This window comes from Elgaria multicarinata, chromosome 4, assembly GCF_023053635.1.
Source record: "Elgaria multicarinata webbii isolate HBS135686 ecotype San Diego chromosome 4, rElgMul1.1.pri, whole genome shotgun sequence".
Classification (NCBI taxonomy): domain Eukaryota; kingdom Metazoa; phylum Chordata; class Lepidosauria; order Squamata; family Anguidae; genus Elgaria; species Elgaria multicarinata.
The window spans coordinates 27,709,623-27,732,730 of record NC_086174.1 but is presented as its reverse complement, the minus strand read 5'-3'; the positions used below and the strand labels follow the sequence as shown (position 1 = coordinate 27,732,730).

General features: G+C 43.7%; 1 protein-coding gene and 1 non-coding gene across 4 annotated transcripts in view; one reads left to right on the top strand and one right to left on the bottom strand.

Annotated features, from left to right (window-relative positions):
* The window catches only part of HAAO (3-hydroxyanthranilate 3,4-dioxygenase), a 34,520-nt gene extending 18,153 nt beyond the window's left edge, over positions 1 to 16,367 (bottom strand). The window contains exons 1-4 of one of the 3 annotated variants that reach the window (XM_063123993.1): positions 16,125 to 16,367; positions 10,551 to 10,629; positions 3,893 to 3,976; positions 793 to 899 (exon numbers count right to left, since the gene is read on the bottom strand). In XM_063123993.1, the coding sequence (XP_062980063.1) occupies positions 793 to 899; positions 3,893 to 3,976; positions 10,551 to 10,629; positions 16,125 to 16,207 (353 nt within the window). In that variant the 5' untranslated portion in view covers positions 16,208 to 16,367. Of the gene's footprint in view, positions 1 to 792; positions 900 to 3,892; positions 3,977 to 10,550; positions 10,630 to 16,113 lie in introns of all 3 variants that reach the window. The other 2 variants (XM_063123992.1, XM_063123994.1) reach the window with 2 other exon arrangements.
* Positions 16,368 to 22,655: 6,288 nt separating this feature from the next.
* Positions 22,656 to 22,749, top strand: TRNAI-UAU (transfer RNA isoleucine (anticodon UAU)). Its single transcript has 2 exons — positions 22,656 to 22,693; positions 22,714 to 22,749. It is a non-coding gene; the product is annotated as a tRNA-Ile (tRNA).
* The last annotated feature ends 359 nt before the right edge of the window (positions 22,750 to 23,108 follow it).

Genomic DNA, 23,108 nt, shown 5'->3' with positions numbered 1-23,108 from the left:
GGCTTCCTGGAATAAAGATGTTTTCAGGAAGCGCCGAAAGGAGTACAAGGTTGGAGCCTGCCTGACCAACAGAGGCAGGGAATTCCATAGGAGGGGGGGCACCACGCTGAAGGCTCTTCCCCTCGTGGACTCCAATCAGAGGATGGATCTATGTGGAACCACCAGGAGCAGACCCTCGGATGACCTCAGTGACCGGGCAGGTTGGTAGGGGAGAAGGCGCTCTCTCAGGTATCCTGGTCCCAAGTTGTTTAGGGCTTTGTACACAAGTACAAGAACCTTAAACCTGGCCCAGTAGCGAACATGCAGCCAGTGCAGTTCCTGCAGCAGAGGAGCTACATGCTGGAAAGAGCCAGCTCTAGACAACAGCCAAGCTGCAGTATTCTGCACTAGCTCCAGCTTCCAGAGCAGCTTCAAGGGCAGCCCCACATAGAACACGTTGCAGTAATCCAATTTTGAGGTTACCAATGCCTGTACAAATCCACCAATTTGCTGTAGGTGCCAGCACCCTGACTGCACACACAGCTCATTGACTTGCAAGATTAGTCCATTCACTTCATTGGGAAGGGGCAGCTTGCTCCATTGAATTGAACTGGAGAATGTGAATAAGTAAGCCATGTATGTGTGCACTGTGGCAGATACAGGACTCTGCATAGGAAGCAATAGCATTTCTTGCAGCACACCACCTTCCGTAGCACATAATTATTTATTACAACATTTGAATACTGCTTTTCAACCACATGGTTTCTCAAAAGCAGCTCATCCCAACAGACTTCTAGGCAGATGGTATTTCACCTGAGTCCGTCGGTTTCTGTCTTTAATCTCTTCCTCTCAATAACCAATCCCACAGTGTTTGCGTATCTTTGAGGAGAATGTGGTACCCTTGCTGGTAAGAGGAACATCTGCCCAGAGGGGGAAAACAAGAAAAGGAAATAAAGAAAGCTGAAACAAGGGGGAAAACAATAGCACAAGGTTTCGTATTCTCCTTCTCTCTATTAGAAAGAGTCCTCTGTTCTCCCTTCCAACTTTCTCTCAGCGGCTGTAGACGTCCGTATGCTCCTTGGCAACTATGGTCACATTAATGCTAACAACAAAGAAGATGCGGTTGCTACAGCCTAGTGCGCTCTGTTAATGAAACACCACCAGATTCAGTAGACAGTTTACGTGTGGATGTATGAATGCTCTCCAACCAGTTAAAAAAGCATCACTGCTGCTAGACACAATTAAACTGAAAAACCAACCATACTGTCTAAAGACTACAGGACATATTCTAAGATAGCATGTTTGGGGTTCTGATAACATAAATTAAAGGGAATCTTGCTGCTAGCCTAAAGGGCTTTCTGCCATAATTATCTGTCTGTCTTTCTCTATCGTCACAAATACTTGTTACCAGGGTAAGAACACAGCTCTGCCCTAATTTATTTCACTTGCACAAACTTTTTGGTGTTGATGCAAGTCACGAAACTGTGAGGCGAAAGGTCTATTGATCTGTGTGAAAATGGAACAGAAATAAAAATGAAAAGCCCCGTTTCCACAGCTAGTTGCCAAAGCAATCCAGGCTTACGATTAAGGCTGGGTAAAACTGAGAGCCAGTGTGGGGCATAAAGAACATAAGTACATAGAAAGAACGATGCTGGGTCCATCTAGTTGAGCATTCTGTTCACACTGTGGCCAGCCAGCTGTTGACCAGGAACCCACAAGCAGGACATGAGTGCAACAGCACCCTCCCACCCAGGTACCTGAGCAACTAGTGTAAACACAAGTGTAAGGCCTTAGCTAGACCTAAGGTTTATCCCGGGATCATCCCTGCCTGCTCCAGGGATACCCTGCGTGTCATTTACATGAACAGGGATGACCCTGGGACAATCCCGGGATAAACCTTAGGTCTAGCTAAGGCCTTAGATTGGAACTGGAGAGATCTGGCTTCCGGTCCCCACTCAGCCATGAAACTCACTAGAGGGTTGTAGGAAGATCATGTATGCCTCCTTGAGCCCCTTAGAGGAAAAGCTGGGAAATACACGTAATCAATCAATCAATAAACAAATTAACTTCTGCCTGCACAACAGGACTTGCTTTCCACTCTTTCTCTCTGTATCTCTCTGTATCCTCCTGCAGTAGGGAGAGAGAACCATTTCCACTACCACTATCCATTCTGCTGGCAGACACACCCTTGGATCTCTTCCTGTGGGCTAAATAGGCTTATCACCTCTATTATTATTATTTATTATCATCATGATCATTATCATTATTATTGCATTTATATCCCATCTTTTTTCCTCCAAGGAACCTAAGGTGGCATAAATAATCCTCCTCTTCATCATTTTATCCTCACAACCACAAACCTGTGAGGTAGGTTGGGCTGAGAGTCTGTGACTGGCCCAAAGTCACCCAGTGGGTTTCCATGGCTGACCCACATCTCCCGACTCCCACTACACTGCACTGGTAGGATTGAGACCAGCTCCTTTACACATGCTCTTTTTGGGGGTGGTTCACTTTGTTTGCAAGATCTATATGCTTCATTATACAGCCACTAAACAGTGCTGTGATCTAGGGGGATTCACCAGTCATTGCAGCGTGATTTAAATTTTTTGCTGCATTTCCCCGTATCTTAAAAAAAGATAGAATAAAGTTTATAAAGCATGGGAGAGGCTCTGGAGGTTGATGATAGCATGTAAAGGACCCGCAAACATCAGTGAGTGACCAATCACGAGTGCACAATAAAAGCCTCATGTAGAGAAGCCCATGGTTTCAGATTTCATCATGCAGAATATGAAACAAATAAAAAATAAAAATATAGATCCATTTACTAATCATAATACAGATTGCAGTGCTGTTCTCTCTCCCTCTCTCTCTGGCACAATATGCTACTGAAGTGAAAACTATGATTGCTACTAGGGCTGTGCTCCACTTCTCTTCGGGTCAGAGAAGCAGAAGCGGATCGGGGTGCTTCGCCTTCCCTTAAGGTGGAGGCGAAGAGGATCGGGGGCAGCGGAACGTCGCGGAGCGTATCGAGATGAAGGCGGATTCTTCGCCTCGATCTGGAGCTCCGAAAAAAAGGTAAGGGGGCCTTACCTGGTGCTGCCGCTGCCCGTGCGGCAACGGTGGCAGAGCCAGGTAAGGGGGCAGGGGGGTCTTACCTGGTCCATCGCGGCCCGTCGCCGGCTTCACTAGAGCCCGCAGCTCAACCCGGAAGTGGGCCTACAGTTCTGGGTCGAGCCGCGAGCTCTAGTGAAGCTGGTGACGGGCCGCGACGCACCAGGTAAGTCATGTGCATGAGGGGAGTTTACCTAGCCCTGCCGCTGCTGCTGCCCGTGCAGTGATGGTGGCAGAGCCAGGTAAGGGAGCAGGGGGAAGGGTCTTACCTGCGTCCGTCTGTGGTCCGGCAGCAGCTTCAACTGAGCCCGAGGACTCAAACTGGAAGACCAGGCCAGTTTGAGTCCTCAGGCTCAGTTGAAGCAGCCGCAGGACTGCAGTCAGACGCAGGTAAGGGGGGAGGAGGGAGGGGGCCTTACCTGGCACCGCCGCCACTGTGGAGCTCCGATTCGGATCCGGACCTCCGCAGCGAAGTGAAGCGGACCACTGGCGAATCGGCGCGGAGTGGAGCGGACCTGATCCGGAAGTTGCGGATCAGGATCCGAAGCGGATCGGGGGTTCTGTGCACAGCCCTAATTGCTACTGCATTGCAAAATGTAATATTTCAATAAGGCTAGGCTCCAAAGACATTATATGCTTAAGCAGGGAAAGATGACATGGGCAGGCTCAGCTTTGTGTTTGTTTTTTTGCCACAGAAGATCTTACAGCTGAAGAGGAAAGTCACAGGTCAATGTTAAAAAGCAGTGTGTTTCTTCAACAACAAATAAATATGACTCCAGTTGCGTGAGCAGTTTGTGTTTACCTCTCCTTCTTTAATGTAAATGTCCTTGTGTTTTCCATTTTCTATTATCTTCAGGCACATATCTCCCTCCAGCTGGTAAAACAACTATAGTGCAATGGGAAAAAGAACATGATTAAAAACATACTTATCAATAGGTTTCACACACCTTGCGTGGGTTCACATATCTTACGGTGCCCGCACCATCAGTTCTGGGATGGTTTCATGGCTGAAACCTAATTCTATGGAAACAATATTTGCACTATGATCTGCATTTCCACCTAGAAGCTGTATACTTCAGATTTATTTATTTTTGTCATTCCACAATATGGTGCACCAGGAATGTTCTTCAGCAGTGGATGCTTCATCACATTTCCTTAAGTGCAAGTGTGCTAGCGCTACACATGTAGAACCATGTGCAGAGCATGTCCACTCCAAGGAAAGCCCCATAGGTGTCCACTGGGAGCACCCAACACCTTGTTTTTCCCAAGGGCCTCTTTGCACTATTTAACTCCTGCTTTGCCCAGAGTGGCATGGTGGAGACCCACTATGAAGGAGACCCATTGGGAGATTCGTCAACTTTACAATCTTCCGGATTTCAAGAAAGCTATAAAGACTGATCTCTTCTGGCAGGCCTACTCAGTTGAATTTTAAGATGCCTTTTAATAATGTGCTGCTTTTAATGTATTAGTTTTAAATGTTTTTAATTAAATGTGTTGTATCCGGCCTTGATCCAGAGGGAGAGATGGGTAACAAATAAAATGATGATGATGATGATGATGATGATGATGATGGAGGGCCATAGTACCAGCTAAATTCCATTTTACTGTGTATACTGTTCAATGCATGTAGGGCCAAAGAGATTAGGGCTCCCAACCCAAAGTCTTCATTTCTATAACTCTTGTCTGCTTGCAATAGATCAATTGTGGCCTTCTGTATTTCACTGTGACCTATACATACTTGTTTACTTCCCTTGTTAAACAAATTATTAGAAAGAGCAATTATTCATAGCTGGTTGAAATGTACTCAGCTGCATACTCCACTGAAGCATGGAGAGGAAGTCAGGGCCAGTAATGGGATTATTCTTCCCAAATGACTCCCTTCTAGACAATAATTTGTCATTTTTTCTTTTCAGAGAAGAGATGCCAGAATGAATGAGAGGAGGTGAATGAAAATGATGATGATGATGATGATGATGATGATGATGATGATGATGATGTGTAGTGGTATTGGAATTTTTTCGTACAGTTTCAGGTGGTATTGTTTTATGACAGAAAACACAGTATAAAGGTTTAGATAGCGATTTAGAATTTCAGTGTTTTACATATTATCTCAGCACTCCTTAAAATAACCTATCCCAACCTGGTACCCTCTAGATGTCTCAGATGGCAACTCTCACAATTCCCACCCAGTATGGGTCAATTCCCAGTACAATACAACTGGAGGGCACCAGGTTACATTAAGCCTGTAAGGGCTACCGCAGATGAGGGAGAAAGTGGCTTGCCTAAGGCAGGGTTGGGTAGAAAGTTGATCTCAGATATTTTGGACTTCAGCTCCTAAGATTCCTGACCATCAGGTCATGCTGGCAGGGGCATCAGGGAGTTGAAGTCCTAAACATCTGGAGAACAACATTCTGCCCACACCCAGTGTAAGGCAACCAGCACATGTGAGAACTGAAATGGCTACTTCCTGGATCACAGCTCAGTCCCATAGCCAGAACTGTAAAGTAGCTCCCCATATATTGTTCCTCTCCATCTCCCCATGTTAGTCAACTTAGCTCTCCCACAGCAACAGCTGTTTTGCTTTGTCTACCTCCCAGGAGCCAATTGGTAGGTGCATGCTCATTTGTTTATTTTATCACACTTGCATTCTACTCTTTCTTGAACAAGCTCACATGGACTAATCAAATTTTATCCTTGCAACTACCCTGAGAGATCAACTAGATTGAGTGATAGTAACTTGACCAGAACATCACGGTTTGGTTCAGAGCTTAGATCATATTGTCATGCATTCAAACCTGACACTTGATCAATTACACTGCAATGGCTCTCTTAGGCCATTTCTACACCAGCCCAAAAATCCAGGCTGATCACGGCTGAGTCCCTGTGAGTCTAAATGATGCACAGGGACTCCCAGGGGCGGGGGGTGGGGATAAGCACGGGTTTTCTCAGGGATAAGTATTCCCTGGGAAAACTGAATTCCTCCCATGGTCTCGGGATCATCCCAAGACTGCTGGAGTTATGTGGCCGCCCATCCCAGTTTCTTCCCTCCTCCCTGCAAGTAGCGGGTGTCATCAGTGGGAAGGAGCTGGGACAGGGGGAGTCCAGGGCCACTGGGGGCGGGGTGGCAAGCAGGGTTGGTGTTTTGTTTTTTTACCTTATTTTTCGCTGGAGTGCGAGTGTGCTCCAGCTCCTTTTCCTTTTAAAAAAATGGTGCCCATAACACATGAGACACCCCTCCTCCCATCCAGGACGTCACTCGGCCATGTAGACACAGGGCGAGGATCCTGGAAGTAGGTAAGTCCGGAATAGCCCCATCTCCAGCCCTCTACACCCATAGGTATAGAAAGGCCTTACTGGCATAATTGCTGGAAGGCAACCTCCTCCTTGACCTGGAGAAATCCTGAAGCCTTCTGGGTTCCTAAAATAAACTTTCCATAGATCCGGTCTACTGCTATAGATATCTGTTTTATGTCAAATTAACTGTCATGGTTCCCTCCATGCCCCCCTCCCCCAAAGAATCCTGGGAATATAGTTTGATGCAAGTGCAGACATTTCTCTGCCAAAACACCATCCCACACAAGGGTGTCCACTTCAGCAGAATCAAAAAAGAGGGATGCATCACGCTGAAAGAAGACAAAAGAGGGTACAGATTTGCATAGGATTTGCATGTGCTAATTTGCAGGGAAGCAAATTTAAAATCATTGACAGAATCCAATTCGACACTCATGATAATGTAAATAATGGTGTGCTAGCATAATCAACCTCAGGAGCATTTGCTGGCACAGCGTAATTTATGTTAGGATGAGTGTCAAAGTGGATACTGCCCAATGACTATAACATAAATACAATTCATCTCATCAGAGTGGGGAAGACGATGATCAAGTGACCTGTGTGCCTGCTCAGTCTGCTGTCCAAGTGCTGTTGAGAGGCCACTTCAAGGCCCCTGTGCTCACTTCTCATAGTTCGTTCTCATTGAACTGAACTTTGGCTGGACAGAGCTTCTAAACAGTGGAGGCTGGTGGCTCCAATGTCGGTGGTACCTTGGTTAGCTACTTCAGAGTTCTAACTGGTTATGGCTGAAACCTGGACCGGATTCACCTCCCCACTGACATCGGAGCCACCAGGCTTCACTGCTTCCAAGAAGATGACTTTAAATACAGGCCACCCTACAACCCACACTACAGTTCCCAGAGGTCATTAGAGTGGGGAAATGACTTTTGAAACAGTTTTAAACTCTGCAATACACATATGTCCTTCTCTTCTAAAGAAGACATTGAATATTTTCTCAAACTGAAAACTTAGCTGGCATATCCTATATTTTGTGTCACAATGTCAAGCACTAAGTTAATTTGCACAGCAAATCTATTTCTGGAGTGGAAGCAGGGCTTGAATGGTGTTCAAGCTTCCCTTGGTTTGATATTCAAGGGTGAAAGGAAATGTTTTCCCTTATTCTTATCACAAATAGTTAAGAAGCACCTATTGATTATACATAGATATATATTATATACATAGATTTTGCCTATCAGGATTTCAAGCCACAAAACCACCAACCATACAATCAAATAAAATCTGACATCAGATCAATTTAATCAGCCACATTCTTTATATTTATGTTGCAATAATGCCTATAGGAGATAATCTCAGACCAAGTACCATTTCAGTAGTTTTAAAATGCATAGACTCAAAGAATGTAATTCATTAATGTCAGTGCCAAAATTCCTATTAATTTTAATTTAATTTAACTTATTTACACCCCAGATTCATTAAAATACAATATTTTAAAAGACAGGCTAGTGCACTAGAAATGTCAGCTTCTTTCAGGATACTTTTTTTCCTCCAAAAAAGGGGTGGTGGTGGAAAATAATTACTTAGGATAAACAGCTCTAACTTTGTCAGTAGTTTAATTGCCATTTCGATGTACTAAATAGTTAACTACCATTTCAAGATAGTTAAGGAATTGAAAGCAAAAGGGTTTGGTGTTAATTCAGGGAGAGGAAGGGGACAGAGAAATAAACTCTAATTGTCTTCAATATAGAATGTATTCCCCTGCCTACTGTTCCTTCTTCTCCACCAAGATCAATGACTAAACAAATATAACTACTGAGTGCCAAGTACTGGTCATTTGAGCTCCTTGTTCTCCTGCCCTAAAGGAACCCTGAAAAAAACAAGCCAGGTCAAACTACACGTGATATGACCACACAAACTTCTGATCCTGGTTGCCACTTTCCAAATCACCTTTGGATAACAAAAACTTTGGATGCAGAGGCCAGATTGAGAGCAGAGACCAGAAGGTCCGAGCATATAACACCAAATCTGTCCGACCTGAACTGGCTGCCTCTACATTTCTGAGCCCGATTCAAGGTGCTGTTTCTGACCTATAAAGCCTTAAAAAGTTCAGGACCACAATACCTGATGGCCCATCTCTCCCCGTATGAACCTACCCATACACTATGATTGTCATCAGAAACCCTTCTCCGTCCTTCCTCCGAGGGAGGTTCGGATGATGACATCAAGGCAGAGGGCCTTTTTGGTGGTGGCTTTCCAATTTTGGGACACTCCCCAGCCTGGCACTAACATTGTCATCTTTTTGAAACCTTCCTCTACTCCCAGGAGTTTGTCAGCATATGATTGGGTTTTTAATGGGTCTGAGAATTCTTGTTGTTTATTAAAATTCTTGTGCATGTATTTGTATATAAATGGTTTTTATATTATGTTACAATATTGTATTTTGTAAATACATTAAATATTGTATTTTGTAAATAATCCATTAATCACTGCAGACCACCTAGAGAGTTTTGATTACTGAGCTGTATAGAAATGCAATCATTCAATCTGCATTGCATGTAATCTGGCCTTACACAGGGCTGAATTCTACTACCTATAAAGATAAGACTGACATGTTCACGATGAAACTAATCCATTCTAGGAATACATTTGTTCTGTCCCTGTTAAATCCCTGTATAACTTTCTATCTTTGTTATAAATGTGTTTAATTTTACATTTATGTTAATGTATCGCACTTTCATTACAAAAATTGAAGTACCTGGAAAGGTAGTGACACCTAGTGAGCATATGGAAAATTGCAAGATAGTAGTGTTAGAAATCTGAGGTGCTTTTTCTTTTTCTAATGTTTGTGGCTTTTATAAACAGCTTACTCCCTTGGCAGTCAGGAAACAGATTGTGCTAGAAATTCTAACTTGGCAAATGGTTTCCTCAGCCTCAGCTATTTAAAGAATGTGTAACTATAATTATCAATGTGCAATAATTAATGAATGCCACAACACAGACTATTTGGCAACCTGACCATTGTTAGCATCTGTCTGATCAAACCTTTCTTTCATAAAGAGGGGTGGTGGAGGAGACATTTATTTTTAAAAAGGGGGTTGTATGATTGGAGGTTTCCTGAGATAAACACATAATGATTAATATTAATCCCCTGTCTTATCCCTGCCTCTCTTCCTTTCTTCCTTTCGTTGTCTCCTCAGCCTTCCAGTGCCACCCAGATAATGCTTTTCTATTGCTATTTTGGGCTGCATTAATAGAAGTATAGCTTCCAAATCGTGCAAGGTACTGGTTCCCCTCTATTCAGCAGTGGTTAGGCCTCATCTTGAGTACTGTGTGCAGTTCTAGGCACCACACTTCAAGGAGGATGCAGACAAGCTGGAATGTGTTCAGAGGAGGGCAACCAAGATGATCAGGGGTCTGGAAATAAAGCCTTTTGAGGAGCGACTGAAAGAACTGGGCATATTTAGCTTGGAGAAGAGAAGATTGAGGGGAGACATGATAGCACTCTTCAAATACTTGTCACATAGAGAAGGGCCAGGATCTGTTCTCAATCATCCCAGAGTGCAGGACACAGAATAATGGGCTCAAGTTACAGGAAGCCAGATTCTGGCAGGACATCAGGCAAAACTTCCTGTTAGAGCAGTACGAGAATGGAACCAGTTACCTAGGGAGGTCGTGGGCTCTCCCACACTAGAGACATTCAAGAGGCAGCTGGACAACCATCTGTCAGGGATGCTTTAAAGTGAATTCCTGCATTGAGCAGGGGGTTGGAGTCGATGGCCTTATAGACTCATCCAACTCTACTATTCTATGATTCTAATGTTTCCACAGAAAGCAATAGGGCTATATAAGTCATGACTAACATGTTCTGCCAGTTCCATTTGGGATATAATTACGATTATATTTAGCTGATTCCGAGTCCTGCAATTCCGATTGTAAGTTCCTTGGGGCAGGGCCCTTCTTTCTCTAATTCTGTTTTTCTGAAGAGTGCTATATACACTGATGGTGCTAAACCATAATAACCATAGATGGTGCAAACCTAATGAAGAAACACGTGTCTGTGCAAGAACACTATTCTTCTAATATTCTAAGGAAGGACCCAGCTCCTTTAAAAGTTATGCTCTCATCTGTGAGATAAAACCAAGCCATTAAATTACGAACTTCTCGTATTTTACCTCTTCTCCTTCTTCAATGTGATAATCTTTCCTTTGGTTCGGCCCCCCAACAAACATGACATTGAGTTGATGGCGGTGCCTGCAGAATAATTTTTTAAAAACCAGATTGTTTAAATATATGAATGGTTCATTTATAAGCATTTCTATACTTCCCTTTTTCACAGAATAGTGTTCATTTTTTTAAAAGGAAAAAAGCTATAATAAACATAAAGCAGCAATGGCTAATGAAAAAACTAAATGATGCATACAAGGACAAAATAAAAAGGCAAAATTAAACCACAAAAGTATGGCAAATTAAAGATGCTTTTACAAAGGTTGCAATCAAATCATTAGCAACAAATCCCCCTAACATAACTGATTTTCTTGGAGCAGAACTAGTTGAAACACTGAAACAAAAAAACACTGACAAAGCTCCTAGATGGGATTTTAAAAATAACTCCCTTGATTACTAATTGATCTTCTTTTCATGGGGTTGACCTGATATGTACATGAGATGTAATACTGTTGTTTCTGACTTCCTTGAGCAGAGAAATGTTCCCAGGATAGGCCTGCTAGTTTTGATTTCCTTTGTGTGAGAGATCACTGGACAGGATGGACTCTCTAGGCTACATCCAATAGGATTTTGCTTCCTCTCATCTCCCTTGCAGCCCCTTGCCCCCATGTGACCCAACCCTTCAGAGCAGAGCAGATTTCGAAGGCTGCAGGACGAGCAGGTGTCCATTCTGCTGCTGGAAGCAGGTAGGAGATCCTATTCTACATCAGATCCGACAGAGGGCTTTTTCAGAATAATAGAATTATAGAATCATAGAATAGCAGAGTTGGAAGGGGCCTACAAGGCCATCAAGTCCAACCCCTGCTCAGTGCAGGAATCCACCCTAAAGCATCCCTGACAGATGCTTGTCCAGCTGCCTCTTGAAGGCCTCTAGTGTGGGAGAGCCCACAACCTCCCTAGGTAACTGATTCCATTGTCGTACTGCTCCAACAGTCAGGAAGTTTTTCCTGATGTCCAGCTGGAATCTGGCTTCTTTTAACTTGAGCCCGTTATTCCATGTCCTGCACTCTGGGAGGATCGAGAAGAGATCCTGGCCCTCCTCTGTGTGACAACCTTTTAAGTATTTGAAGAGTGCTATCATGTCTCCCCTCAATCTTCTCTTCTCCAGGCTAACCATGCCCAGTTCTTTCTGTCTCTCTTCATAGGGCTTTGTTTCCAGACCCCTGATCATCCTGGTTGCCCTCCTCTGAACACGCTCCAACTTGTCTGCGTCCTTCTTGAATTGTGGAGCCCAGAAATGGACACAATACTCTAGATGAGGCCCAACCAGGGCCGAATAGAGAGGAACAAGTACCTCATGTGATTTGGAAGCTTTACTTCTATTAATGCAGCCCAAAATAGCATTGGCTTTTCTTGCAGCCATATCGCACTGTTGGCTCTTATTCAGCTTGCAATCTACAACAATTCCAAGATCCTTCTCGTTTGTAGTATTGCTGAGCCAAGTATCCCCCATCTTGTAACTGTGCCTTTGGTTTCTATTTCCTATATGTAGAACTTGGCATTTATCCCTATTAAATTTCATTCTGTTGTTTTCAGCCCAGCACTCCAGCCTATCAAGATCACTTTGAAGTTTGTTTCTGTCTTCCAGGGTATTAGCTATCCCACACAATTTTGTGTCATCTGCAAATTTGATCAGCGTTCCCTGCACCTCCTCGTCCAAATCATTAATAAGAATGTTGACGAGCACTGGGCCCAGGACTGAGCCCTGCGGCACCCCACTCATTGCCTCTCCCCAGTTTGAGAAGGTTCCATTGATAAGTACTCTTTGAGTCCGATTCTGTAGCCAACTGTGAATCCACCTAATAGTTGTTCCATCTAGCCCACTTTTAGCTAGTTTGTTAATCAGAATGTCATGTAGTACTTTGTCAAAAGCTTTGCTGAAGTCAAGATATATGACGTCCACAGCATTCCCACGGTCCACAAGGGAGGTTACCTTATCAAAAAATGAGATCAAATTTGTCTGACAGGACTTGTTCTTGACAAATCCATGATGGCTTCTAGTGATCACCGCATTGATTGCAAGGTGTTTACAGATTGACTTCTTTATAATCTGCTCCAGAATTTTCCCAGGGATGGATGTCAGACTGACTGGTCTGTAGTTCCCAGGTTCCTCCTTTTTGCCCTTTTTGAAGATAGGGACAACATTAGCCCTCCTCCAGTCGTCTGGCACCTCACCCGTCTTCCATGATTTTGCAAAGATAATAGACAAAGGTTCTGAGAGTTCTTCCGCTAGCTCCTTCATTACTCTAGGATGCAGTTCATCGGGCCCTGGAGATTTGAACTCATTCAAGGAAATTAGGTGTTCTTTGACCATTTGTTTCTCAATCTCAAACTGTAATCCTGCCTCCTCAACTTCTGCTTCACTTTTTCCAGGGGGGTCATAGACCCGCTTTTGGGAGAAGACTGAGGCAAAGTAGGAATTGAGCACTTTAACCTTTTCTTTGTCATCTGTTATCAATTTGCCATCCTCATTAAGCAGTTGAACCACCATTTCTTTCCTCTGTCTTTTACTACTCACATATCTGAAGAAAGCCTTTTTATTGCTTTTAGCATCCCTCGCTAATCTCAGCTCATTCTGAGCTTTAGCCTTCCTGACGCCATTTCGGCACTTCTGCGCCACTTGTCTGTACTCTTCTTTTGTAGCCTGGCCTTCCTTCCACTTCCTATATGTATCCCTTTTTGTTTTCAGGTCATCTCTAAGCTTTTTGTGGAGCCACATTGGTTTCCTCTGTTGTCTTCTATCTTTTCTCCTTGTTGGAATTGTTTGTAACTGTGCCTTTAAAATTTAATTTTTTAAATATTCCCACCCATCCTGCACTCCTTTTCTCATTAGGCTCATTTGCCATGGGACCTTACTTATCATAGTTCTGAGTTTATTAAAATCAGCTTTCCTAAAATCCAGAGTACGTGTATGCCTACACTCACCTTTTGTCTCCTTCATAATCAAGAATTCAAGTATGACGTGGTCACTTTCCCCCAGAGTTCCCGTAACTGCCACTTTATTCACTAAGTCATCCCTATTGCTCAATATCAAGTCAAAGATTGCCGATCCTCTAGTTCCTTCCTCCACTTTCTGTAGGAGAACGTTATCACCCACACATGTCAGGAATTTCTTGGAAGGGCCGCTTTTGGCAGTATTGGAAGTATTTAGAAGTAACCCTAAACAATAGTTTTGTGTTATGGGAAAGGCCCTAGCACCCCTGGATTCATGTGGACACCCCTCATTCCAGCACAATTTCAGGAGGAGCTTTCACTTCTTTTTTTGATTAACCACAGCCTTCTGTGTTGACCAATCCCAGATAAACTGCAGTTAATCTTAACTATCTTTGTAGTGAATGAAGTTAGCTTCTTTTCACTATATTTTGAGAAACGTGCACAAAAATGCATATGAATTTTCATGCAAATGTTGTTGTTGTTGTTGTTTTAAAAATCAGTTCTCAAAGTTCAGGATGAACTGAACTTAAGAGTGGAAAAATGAGAAACTGAGACCAACTAAAATTAACAGTTTTGTCCATCCCTATCCAAGACACTTGAACTTGTGCAGGTTTATAGGTGTGCATAATCTAGGACCTGGCCCCTATATCTGAATGGGTCTTCTCCAACTGATGTACCACCAAGGCGATCTTAAAGAGAGAGAATCATGGCTGTGTTGCCCACAGTTTAGGGGGTTCAATGACACACTAAACAGCAGTTGATCTAAAATGGAAAAGCTTTCATTCTGATCTCCTTGTAGTCATGACAGAGGGGGGAAGAGCAGAGGGGAGCATGTGAACCTATACTCAATTCTGATGATGCTAAAACATGTTTTAGCATCACATTCAAACACAGCTACAACAGAGCCCAAGTTCCTTTGCCTTCAGCTACCTCATAGCCCTCTTTGGCCATAGCTAGACCTAAGGTTTATTCCTGGATCGTCCAGGGGTCAAACCTGTTCATCTAGGTGACACACAGGGGATCCAGTGCTCAGGCAGGGGCGAACCCTAGATGATCCCAGGATAAACCTTAGGTCTAGTTGTGGCCCATGTTTCAAAATGCTAACTGTTCTACACATACTTACACCCCTTCCCTCTGTTCATTTCAGTGTCATCACCTTGTCCATTGCTGAAATACTAAGCAACCATTCTCGGCTATTCCAGTAATCTTCCTAACAAAAAAATGGTAGGCCAAGAGCTGTAACAATATCTTAAATTAAGGAGGAAGGAGTGGAAAGCCATGAGATGCACGTATCCTTCACTTATAGATTCAGGGTTTTGCCTTATAGACTGCAATTCTCCTAAGATTGACATAAACTATGGACATCCTTGTTCTTCTATAATTATATTTTATTCCCACCTTTTGGTGACTGGAAAAATCAAACAGGTCTTCTAGTTTTGAAACTGGATTTTTTTTTAAGTGTGAAAATTTTTGACAATTTGTGGACTTGTTCATGAGAGTCATCCCTCCTTAGGATCTGCGACAGAAAGGTGCCTTAAGGCTTGTCATTTTTAGTAAACATCAGAATGACTGCGAAGTAGGATCAATAAGTGCTGTGTAGAGGACTGTCCTTAGGGGTGGGCGAGCTGGGTGGTCATATGGGGCACCAAGATGAGGAGGGCACCAAGCTGAGCTGAAGAGGGTGACAAGCTGAGCTCAGTGGCTGTGATATTTTAATGTCCTGTCTGTGGTGAGCTTGGGTGGCAAAAGGCAAGTGTCTGTAACTTGCCTTTCAAGGTTCTACGGGTAGTTTGGGTACTAACTATAAAAATGATCTTCCTTCAATTAGCTTTAAAGTACGTTTCTTTTTTATTTGTGTCATTTGTGCGAGGTAAAAATCAGCGGAATGCATCTTTACTTTGAGGCAACATTACTGAGCACTTATCCCTTCAAATACTGTAAAATAATAATAATAATAATAATAATAATAATAATAATAATAATAATAGTTGTTGTAAGCTGTAAGAAGTCAGCTGGATACCCTTTTTATTTCTAACTTTTCTTTATTACTTTAAAAGTAATGGATATTCTAAAATAAAGAATGCATACCAAAAGATAGGAACTGCTACAAAACAAAACATTATAAGTAAAACCTATGCTAGTTCTGCTGTGTTGTATAGTGCACTGCTACTGCTCAGAATGTGCCTCTTTGAACTTTGACTTGTGCAAACTGTACCACAGTGGCTGAGAGATCAAGGTTTTGAGCAATGTCGTTCTCGGTGGACATCACACTTGCACCAGGGCCCATGAATCCTCTGGATAGCCCTCTGGAGTGGGGGTACCAAAGGCACTCCTTGCCCAGGGAACTATTTATCCTAGGCCTGGCCTTGGCTGTTTACTTATTGTCCCTTTCTACCTACAAAACAGCTTTTAAGCTTGTTTGTATCAGTTTTACAAAAGCTGTCAAGGGCCAAATATCAAGGTTCTTTGACAGATATATATATTTCACTCTCAGTTGCATAAAGCTTTACAACAAAGAACTTAACTTTCATACAGACGAATGCATTTACTTCTGAATAAGGAATGGGAAAATAATACCATTTACTTACATAAGCTTATTGCATACCGGAGGCAAAAAAGCGGCTCTGTTTTCTCCTACCCATTTCTCTATATTCACAAGCATCTTCTCCATGACTCTTGATAGCAAAGTTACCCAGAGGAAGGAAACATGCAGATGCCTTTCACAGCTTGATATTCTGGGCAAACTTATTGGGTCTGGCACAATATTAGTCAACTGTTATACACGGTTGTAAGTTCCTCCCTCCGTATAGGGATTGGCTTTTTCTTCTTGCCAGAATGCAAAATAATCTTGCTGCGTTCGATCTTCCAAAGGTTACTTTGTTCAGTTAACGGTATCTCAGCAACTTAGATAATGTTCAACTTTTGAGTGAAAAAGTACATCTGAAGTACAGAGGAGGTAAAGGGCGCATGCTTGCCCCAATATAATATTTTTGTTGGCTTTCAGGCTACCCATCTACTTTGCTCTCTACTAGGCATGTGTTCCACTCTGTTTTGGATCCCCAAATCCGAAGCGGAGTGGGCTAATCCTCACCTCCGACGCCTGGTTCCGGAGCGGATCGGGGGGGAGGAGCGGATCGTTTCAGAGTGGTTCGGAATGGTCCAAAGCAATTTGGACTGTTCCGAAGCTCCGGACCCAGGTAAGCGGGGGAGGGGAACTTACCTGGCTTCTCCATCCGCCGCCGCGGTCCGTGCAGCGACAGGGGCAGAGCCAGGTAAGTGGGGAAGGGGGTGAGCCAGGTACATGGTGGTGGTGGTGTAACTGCAGACATTCAGACTACCTTGCAGCCTTGTTTACTCATCTAAGCAGGCACATAAGACCAAAGAAAGATTGCAGTATTTTCAGGTGCTCCAGTCAGGAGCGGCCCCTTGGTCTGACAGTGGATCTTGGCAGGTGCCCAACAACGTTGGCTACTGACATGGGGACTTGTGCTAAAGCCCCAAGGCCACGCTTGTTAATCCAGCAACTAGCTGCAGACAAGTGAATCCTCATAATTAATAATGGAAAAATGCAAAGAGGAAAATACTTCCTTTCCTATCTTTACCTCTCTCTCTTACTCCTACTTGCCTCCCTCACTTGCTCTCTACCCCATCTAACTCCATGCATCCCGTTAGGTGTTTGGGGTGCAGGAGCATATCAATACAAATGGCAGAGTGTGTGCTGCTTCAGAAAATCCAGGGATGTGATTTCTTTCTTTCTTTTTTTGCTAGTTGGATCCATGGCATGGGTTGCAGAAAGAATTGAGGGCTTGTCTATATGGGTTGTTTACCCCAACCTAAATGTGCATATTTGCATTTTAGGTTACATGACACAGCTGTCCATTCACCGCAGCGCCAGGTTTTTAACCCGATAACGCGCAGCTTCGCATTCATGATTTACTGTGACTTTTAGATCACGCCTGAGTTTGCATCATGCTATGGCTATGTGCAGGGCTGGGCAGAGGGGGGCCCAGTGGGGCCAGTTGGCATGGGCCTACGATTTTGAGGAGGCCTACTCCAAGTCCCCCTTGGCAAAGTTGCTTGATTTTTCTGTTATTGTTGATGAATTTGCCCAAAGGAAAGCACGTAAGCATTTCTGAATCTGAAAAAGAGATGTCATATATATATATATATATATATATATATATATAAAGTGCTTGCCATTACCTTTTTTACAAATCGTTCTAGTTCATATGTATTTAGAACTGATTAAAAAAATACTTAATGATCAGTTTGAAATGGGGCCTACATTTCCTATCTGGCCCAGGCCTCCTACCAGCTTTGCCTGGCCCTGGCTATGTGTCTTTGGGGGAGTTAAATCAGATTTTGACATGTGGGCGGAGCTTTGAGGATAGGATAACATGATTGGCCGATTTCCCTATTTTGCACCAATCGGCTTCCTTGTTTGTTTGCACCGATTTTAGTTTGAAGTCTCTCTGCAGAGAAAGCTTCTTAAAACAAATATATTCCTGTATTTATATATTTATTGCATTTCTGTACAGCCTAATAAGCTCTTTGGGTGGTTCACAAAAAAAAAAAAGAGAGAGGGGGAAACGGGCAGCCGGACGAAGGAGACGTGTTCTGCTGCCTTGCTCCTTTCCCTCTGCTGCCTCGTTCCTTTCCTGCTCCCGTTTTGTGTGTTATATGAATCTGCGGAGCTCCGCATATAAAATTTTACCTTCGCTCCTCTCTCCTCCGTAGCTTTGTATATGAAATAATGCGCTAATACATATGTGCACATTTATAACTCACTATAAAAAAATCAGGAAATAAATCGCTGTTGCTGCTGCAGTGTGACGCTCTTTTTGAATCAACGAAAATTGGGTTTATATTTAATGAGGAGCAATAGCATTGTCGTATAGATGAGGGCTGAGTCGTTGCCATTTTTGTGTAAGGCTGCTCATCCCTAGCAGATCCTAGGATCAAGCAACCTAATAATAATAATAATAATAATAATAATAATAATAATAATAATTCTAACCTGCCTCTCCATCCTGATCGAGGCGGGAAACAACAGGTATAAAATACATAAAACATTAATAAAAACACAATATACATTGTTAAAACTTCCTAAAAACATACTAAAAGCATCCTAAAATTCCACTGGATAGGCCTGCCAGAAGAGATCAGTCTTTATAGCTTTCTTAAATGCTAAAAGACTGTTAAGTTGACGAATCTCCTCTGGCAGGCCATTCCACAGTCTGGGAACAGCAGAGGAAAAGGTCCTCTGAGTAATACCTGTCAGCCTAGTTTTGGCTAGCTGAAGGAAGTTCTTCCCAGAGGACCTGAGTGTGTGGGGCGGATATTACGGAAGGAGGTGATCCCGCAGGTAGCCTGGACCCAATCCATGTAGGGCTTTAAAGGTGATAACCAACACTTTATACTTCGCCCAGAAACTAATCAGCAGACAGTGAAGAGATTTTAAAAGTGGTGTAATGTGGTCACCCATAGGTGTACTGGTGACCAGCCCGGCTGCCATATTTTGAACTAGTTGAAGTTTCTGGACTAGGCACTGAGGTAGCCCTATGTAGAGCTCATTGCAGAAGTCGAGCCTCGAAGTTACCAGCACGCGCATTACCGTCTTTAGGGGTGCAGCTGGCGTATCAGCCAAAGCTGACAGTAGGCACTCCTGGCCATTGCATCTATCTGGGCTGTCATTTGGAGTGACGGATCCAGAAGGACCCCCAAGCTGAGAACACAGTCTTTCAGGGGGAGTGTAACCCCATCCAGAACTGGTTGACACACCTCCAAACCCAGGTTGTGGCCTTTGACAGCAAGCACCTCCATCTTATGGAAGAAATATCAATTACGACCCATGGAAAATTTGTACCAATTACTCCTCTATGGAAAGGCAGGCAGGGGAACTAAGGAGGTATATCAGCGTGGGGAGAAGTGGGCAGCAGGCTCACTTTAGAATCTGTACAGTTATCAGAAGCAGAACCATTAATAAGTTGATAGGGCAGGAAGCAATGTGCTAAAAGCATCCACAATGCAAGCAAATTGTTCATGAGAAAGTAGCAGTGCAGAAATAATCTAATTATTCTTCACTTCCAATGTATGCATTTACTCAGCACTTAAAGTCCATGCTAAGCATGTAAGTAAAGGCAGGCGTAAAACCTGAGCATAGAATTTGAAGGCCAAATTAGATATTATATGGCAGACACATATAATGGTATCCTGACTTTTTAAAGCAACTGCAGAATGGCTATACCAGCAGCCAGAGCAGTAAGAACACCCTCGGAAGAATTAATATGCTTATTCCATGGATCGCTTCCTTTTTTTTCTCAGTACAGTAGGCCAGGAAAGATGAGAGGGGGAGGAAAGAATTAATTTGTACCTTCTCCATGTCTTCCTTTTTTTCTCCTCAGAGAATTAGGACAGGAGTGGGGGATGGGGAGAATTTACTCACAAAGCAAGACTAAGAAGCAAGACTCATCAATTAATCTATACCATATTCCAACGCCTGTTATTTCTTTTATTCCATATTACAAAGGCAAAGCATTGCATTTTTTTTTTTAAAAAAAAGCTTCTTCAGGAGCTTCATCTTCAAAACCTTCATCTTTTTGATCCTTAGACTAGTACTTCACATGCACTGGGTTTCCTAGGTGTCTCAGTTTGCTCTTTCCTTACACCAAGAGTCCACCTTCCTGGTTCTGCCTGCACTGGTTCAAAAGTAACTGTTTTCTAAAAGAAAGTGTTCCGTCTGTTTAATCTGTACATCAAGGAAATGCTTGTGTAGTGACTGTACCTTTTTTGAAAGCCCTTTTCCTTACAGTAATTTGAATTTTGCTAATACATACTTTATTTATTTATTTATTTATTTATTTATTACATTTTTATACCGCCCAATAGCCGAAGCTCTCTGGGCGGCTCACAAAAACAAACACCCTAAAATTATCAATATATGACTTAATTCAGAATATATGGTATGGCAGTTTAAGTGTGAGATACACTATTATTATTTTTCCAGACATCTTAACATGTGGGATACAGCCCGCCCACCTAGAAATATACTTTGCCCTTTCTGTGCCCCCCCCCCCATTTTTTTCTGGTGCTGCCACTGGGAAAGACTGCAGATTCCTAGAAAAGCAACCATGTTAGATGAGAGAGAACACTGTCTTTGCAATATCTTTTCCAAATCAGAATAGAACCTACTAAACTGTCAGAGAGGACCCTTTATTTCCTAGGCCACCACCTTTCTGTGCTTCCCAAGATCACTTCTTGGCTGCCTCCCTGCCTCCATCCAACTAGAGCTGCCACCAATTCATAATTTTGTATGGATGATTCATATTTCTGGAGTACTAGCCATAGGCAAAGGGAAGGCCCAAGACCCTGTGTGTAAGTGTGCAAAAGTTGGTGTGTCTAAAGAAGTTTCAAACCACATCTTGTTACAGTGGAGGAGGGTATATGACAGCAGCAAAGAAAGTGAGAAGCAGAAAAGAAGGAAGGAAAATAACAAGAGGAAGAAGGCAAGATTGGGAAAAAGAGAAAGGAAAAGGCAGTGAGGGAGCAAGAAAAATGGAGATGTCTTGAAAAGAATTGGAGTAAGAAGATGCTCCCATCGTAAAATTATTTGCAAATGAGATTATCTCCCTTCCTTAAGGTTTAATCTGCTGCTTTCTAGGCAACATTGTGGGCCCAATCCTTTTTGCTTTGGTGCCCAGAAGTGAGCAAGGGACGGCCTTCTCTTGCTTGCATTCTTTCCAGCCACATATACCAGGTTCTCCCTGGCTTGTAATTAAGTGAATAATGTTGATCCATTTTATTGCTCCTTGTGCTAGAAATATCACAAATAAATAAATTAAAGTTGCAAACCGTAAAGAGTTTGCTGCCTTTGGGGGTAGGGAAGGAGCTTGCTGGCGGCGGCTGCTTTTCCCTGCCGTTTTCCAGCCTTTGCTGAAGGGATAAGCAGGAAAGCTGTTTATTGCATGATCGCTTTTCTTCCCAAAGAAAAGCGGCATCCTTAAGCGCCCGTTTCCAAACACGTGTTTACCATCAGTTTAAAGCCGAACTAAAATTCCTCCAGACCACGCATAACGGTGCTGAACCCATGATTGTTTCCCCCGGTCTCCTGCAAGCGCGGGAAGACTAGTTTTGGATCGGGATCCTGGCACCCTGGGAGAGCAGGGTTTAAATTCGTCGAGCAATTCCACCTCGCCGCCCCTTTCAAGCGGACCATAAAAAATATCTCCATTCAGTGGAAGCTGATGGCTCCGATTTCGGTGGGGCTGTGTGAATCCACTCCAGGTTTCAGTCAGAACCAGCCAGAACTCTAGAGGAGCTATCCATCGTACCTCCAAAGTAGGCTCAAAGTAAGCTCCTTTAGAGTTCTGGCTATTCTACCTGAAACCCTGAGTGGATTCACAGCCCCACCGAAATCGGAGGCACCAGCCTCCACTGGAATCCATGTTAAGCCCTCAGGCGATGTAGGGCTGGAGCACCAATAATTCCGTGTGTGTGTGGCCTGGTTCAGACAACGCGCTAAACCATGCTGCTAAACCATTGTGGCTCTCTCCTCAAGCCACTTATCGACACCTGAGGCCAGTGGCCTTTTCCCGGCCTCCCTCACGATTTCATTTTCCCCTCAGGCGGGAGCCTTTGACGAACTTTCCCTCACACACGCATAGAGAGCTTCGTTCCTTCTACCTTTCCCGCGTTTTTCCCTCCTCCCTCCCTCCGCTCTTGCTCGTCTACTCTGAGGTGGAGACGGGTAAACGGACCGACTCTGGCCCCGCCCCAACCCGTGAAGCCTAACCCCATCCCCACCATGGTGCCTCGTCGCATCCCGGCAGTGACCGAAACCCGTCAGTCCGCCAAGGCCGAGCTGCGGCTGACAGAATGTAGAAGGGGGCGGGAGGGACGGAGGGAAGAGAGGAGAGGAAGTGGCCCTGCATGAAATCGGATGGAGCGCTGCCTCGATTCTGCCTTCTTCCCCTCCAGCGCTTTCTTTTTCAAAGCCCCTAAAACCGAAGTTCGGAGCAAAGAGAGGCCGGGGGAGAAGAAAGGGGAAAAGAAAGAGCGCTGAAATGGCGTCTGCTCAGGCTAAGCCCTTGATAAAACGTTCAGGAGGAGTTGGTGTCAGGGCTCCAGTGGCGCAATCGGTTAGCGCGCGGTACTTATACAGCAGTACGCAGCAGAGTGATGCCGAGGTTGTGAGTTCGAGCCTCACCTGGAGCACATGTCTTTTGGGACCCCTCACTTTTGGGATACCTCGGTGTATTTGCCCGCATTCGCTTGCTATTGTTGCTACGGAGACACGGATTCTGCATGGGAGAATTAGCCAACTGTTACATGCGTACTGTGATGGGGCGAGGAAAAAGAAAGGGCAGCGGGAGATAGTTGGAACCGCTTTGAATGCAACCAGCCAACCTTTATGACACGAACCAGGGTGCAAATACGCAGTGCAAAGTTGCAATGCAGTGGTCATTTTTTTGGCCTGTTGCAAGCTCTTGGAGCATGCTTTTTAGTAATATCATGAACACGAGAATTATATATTCTATACCAACTTACAATGAATTCAACGGGACTGACTTCTG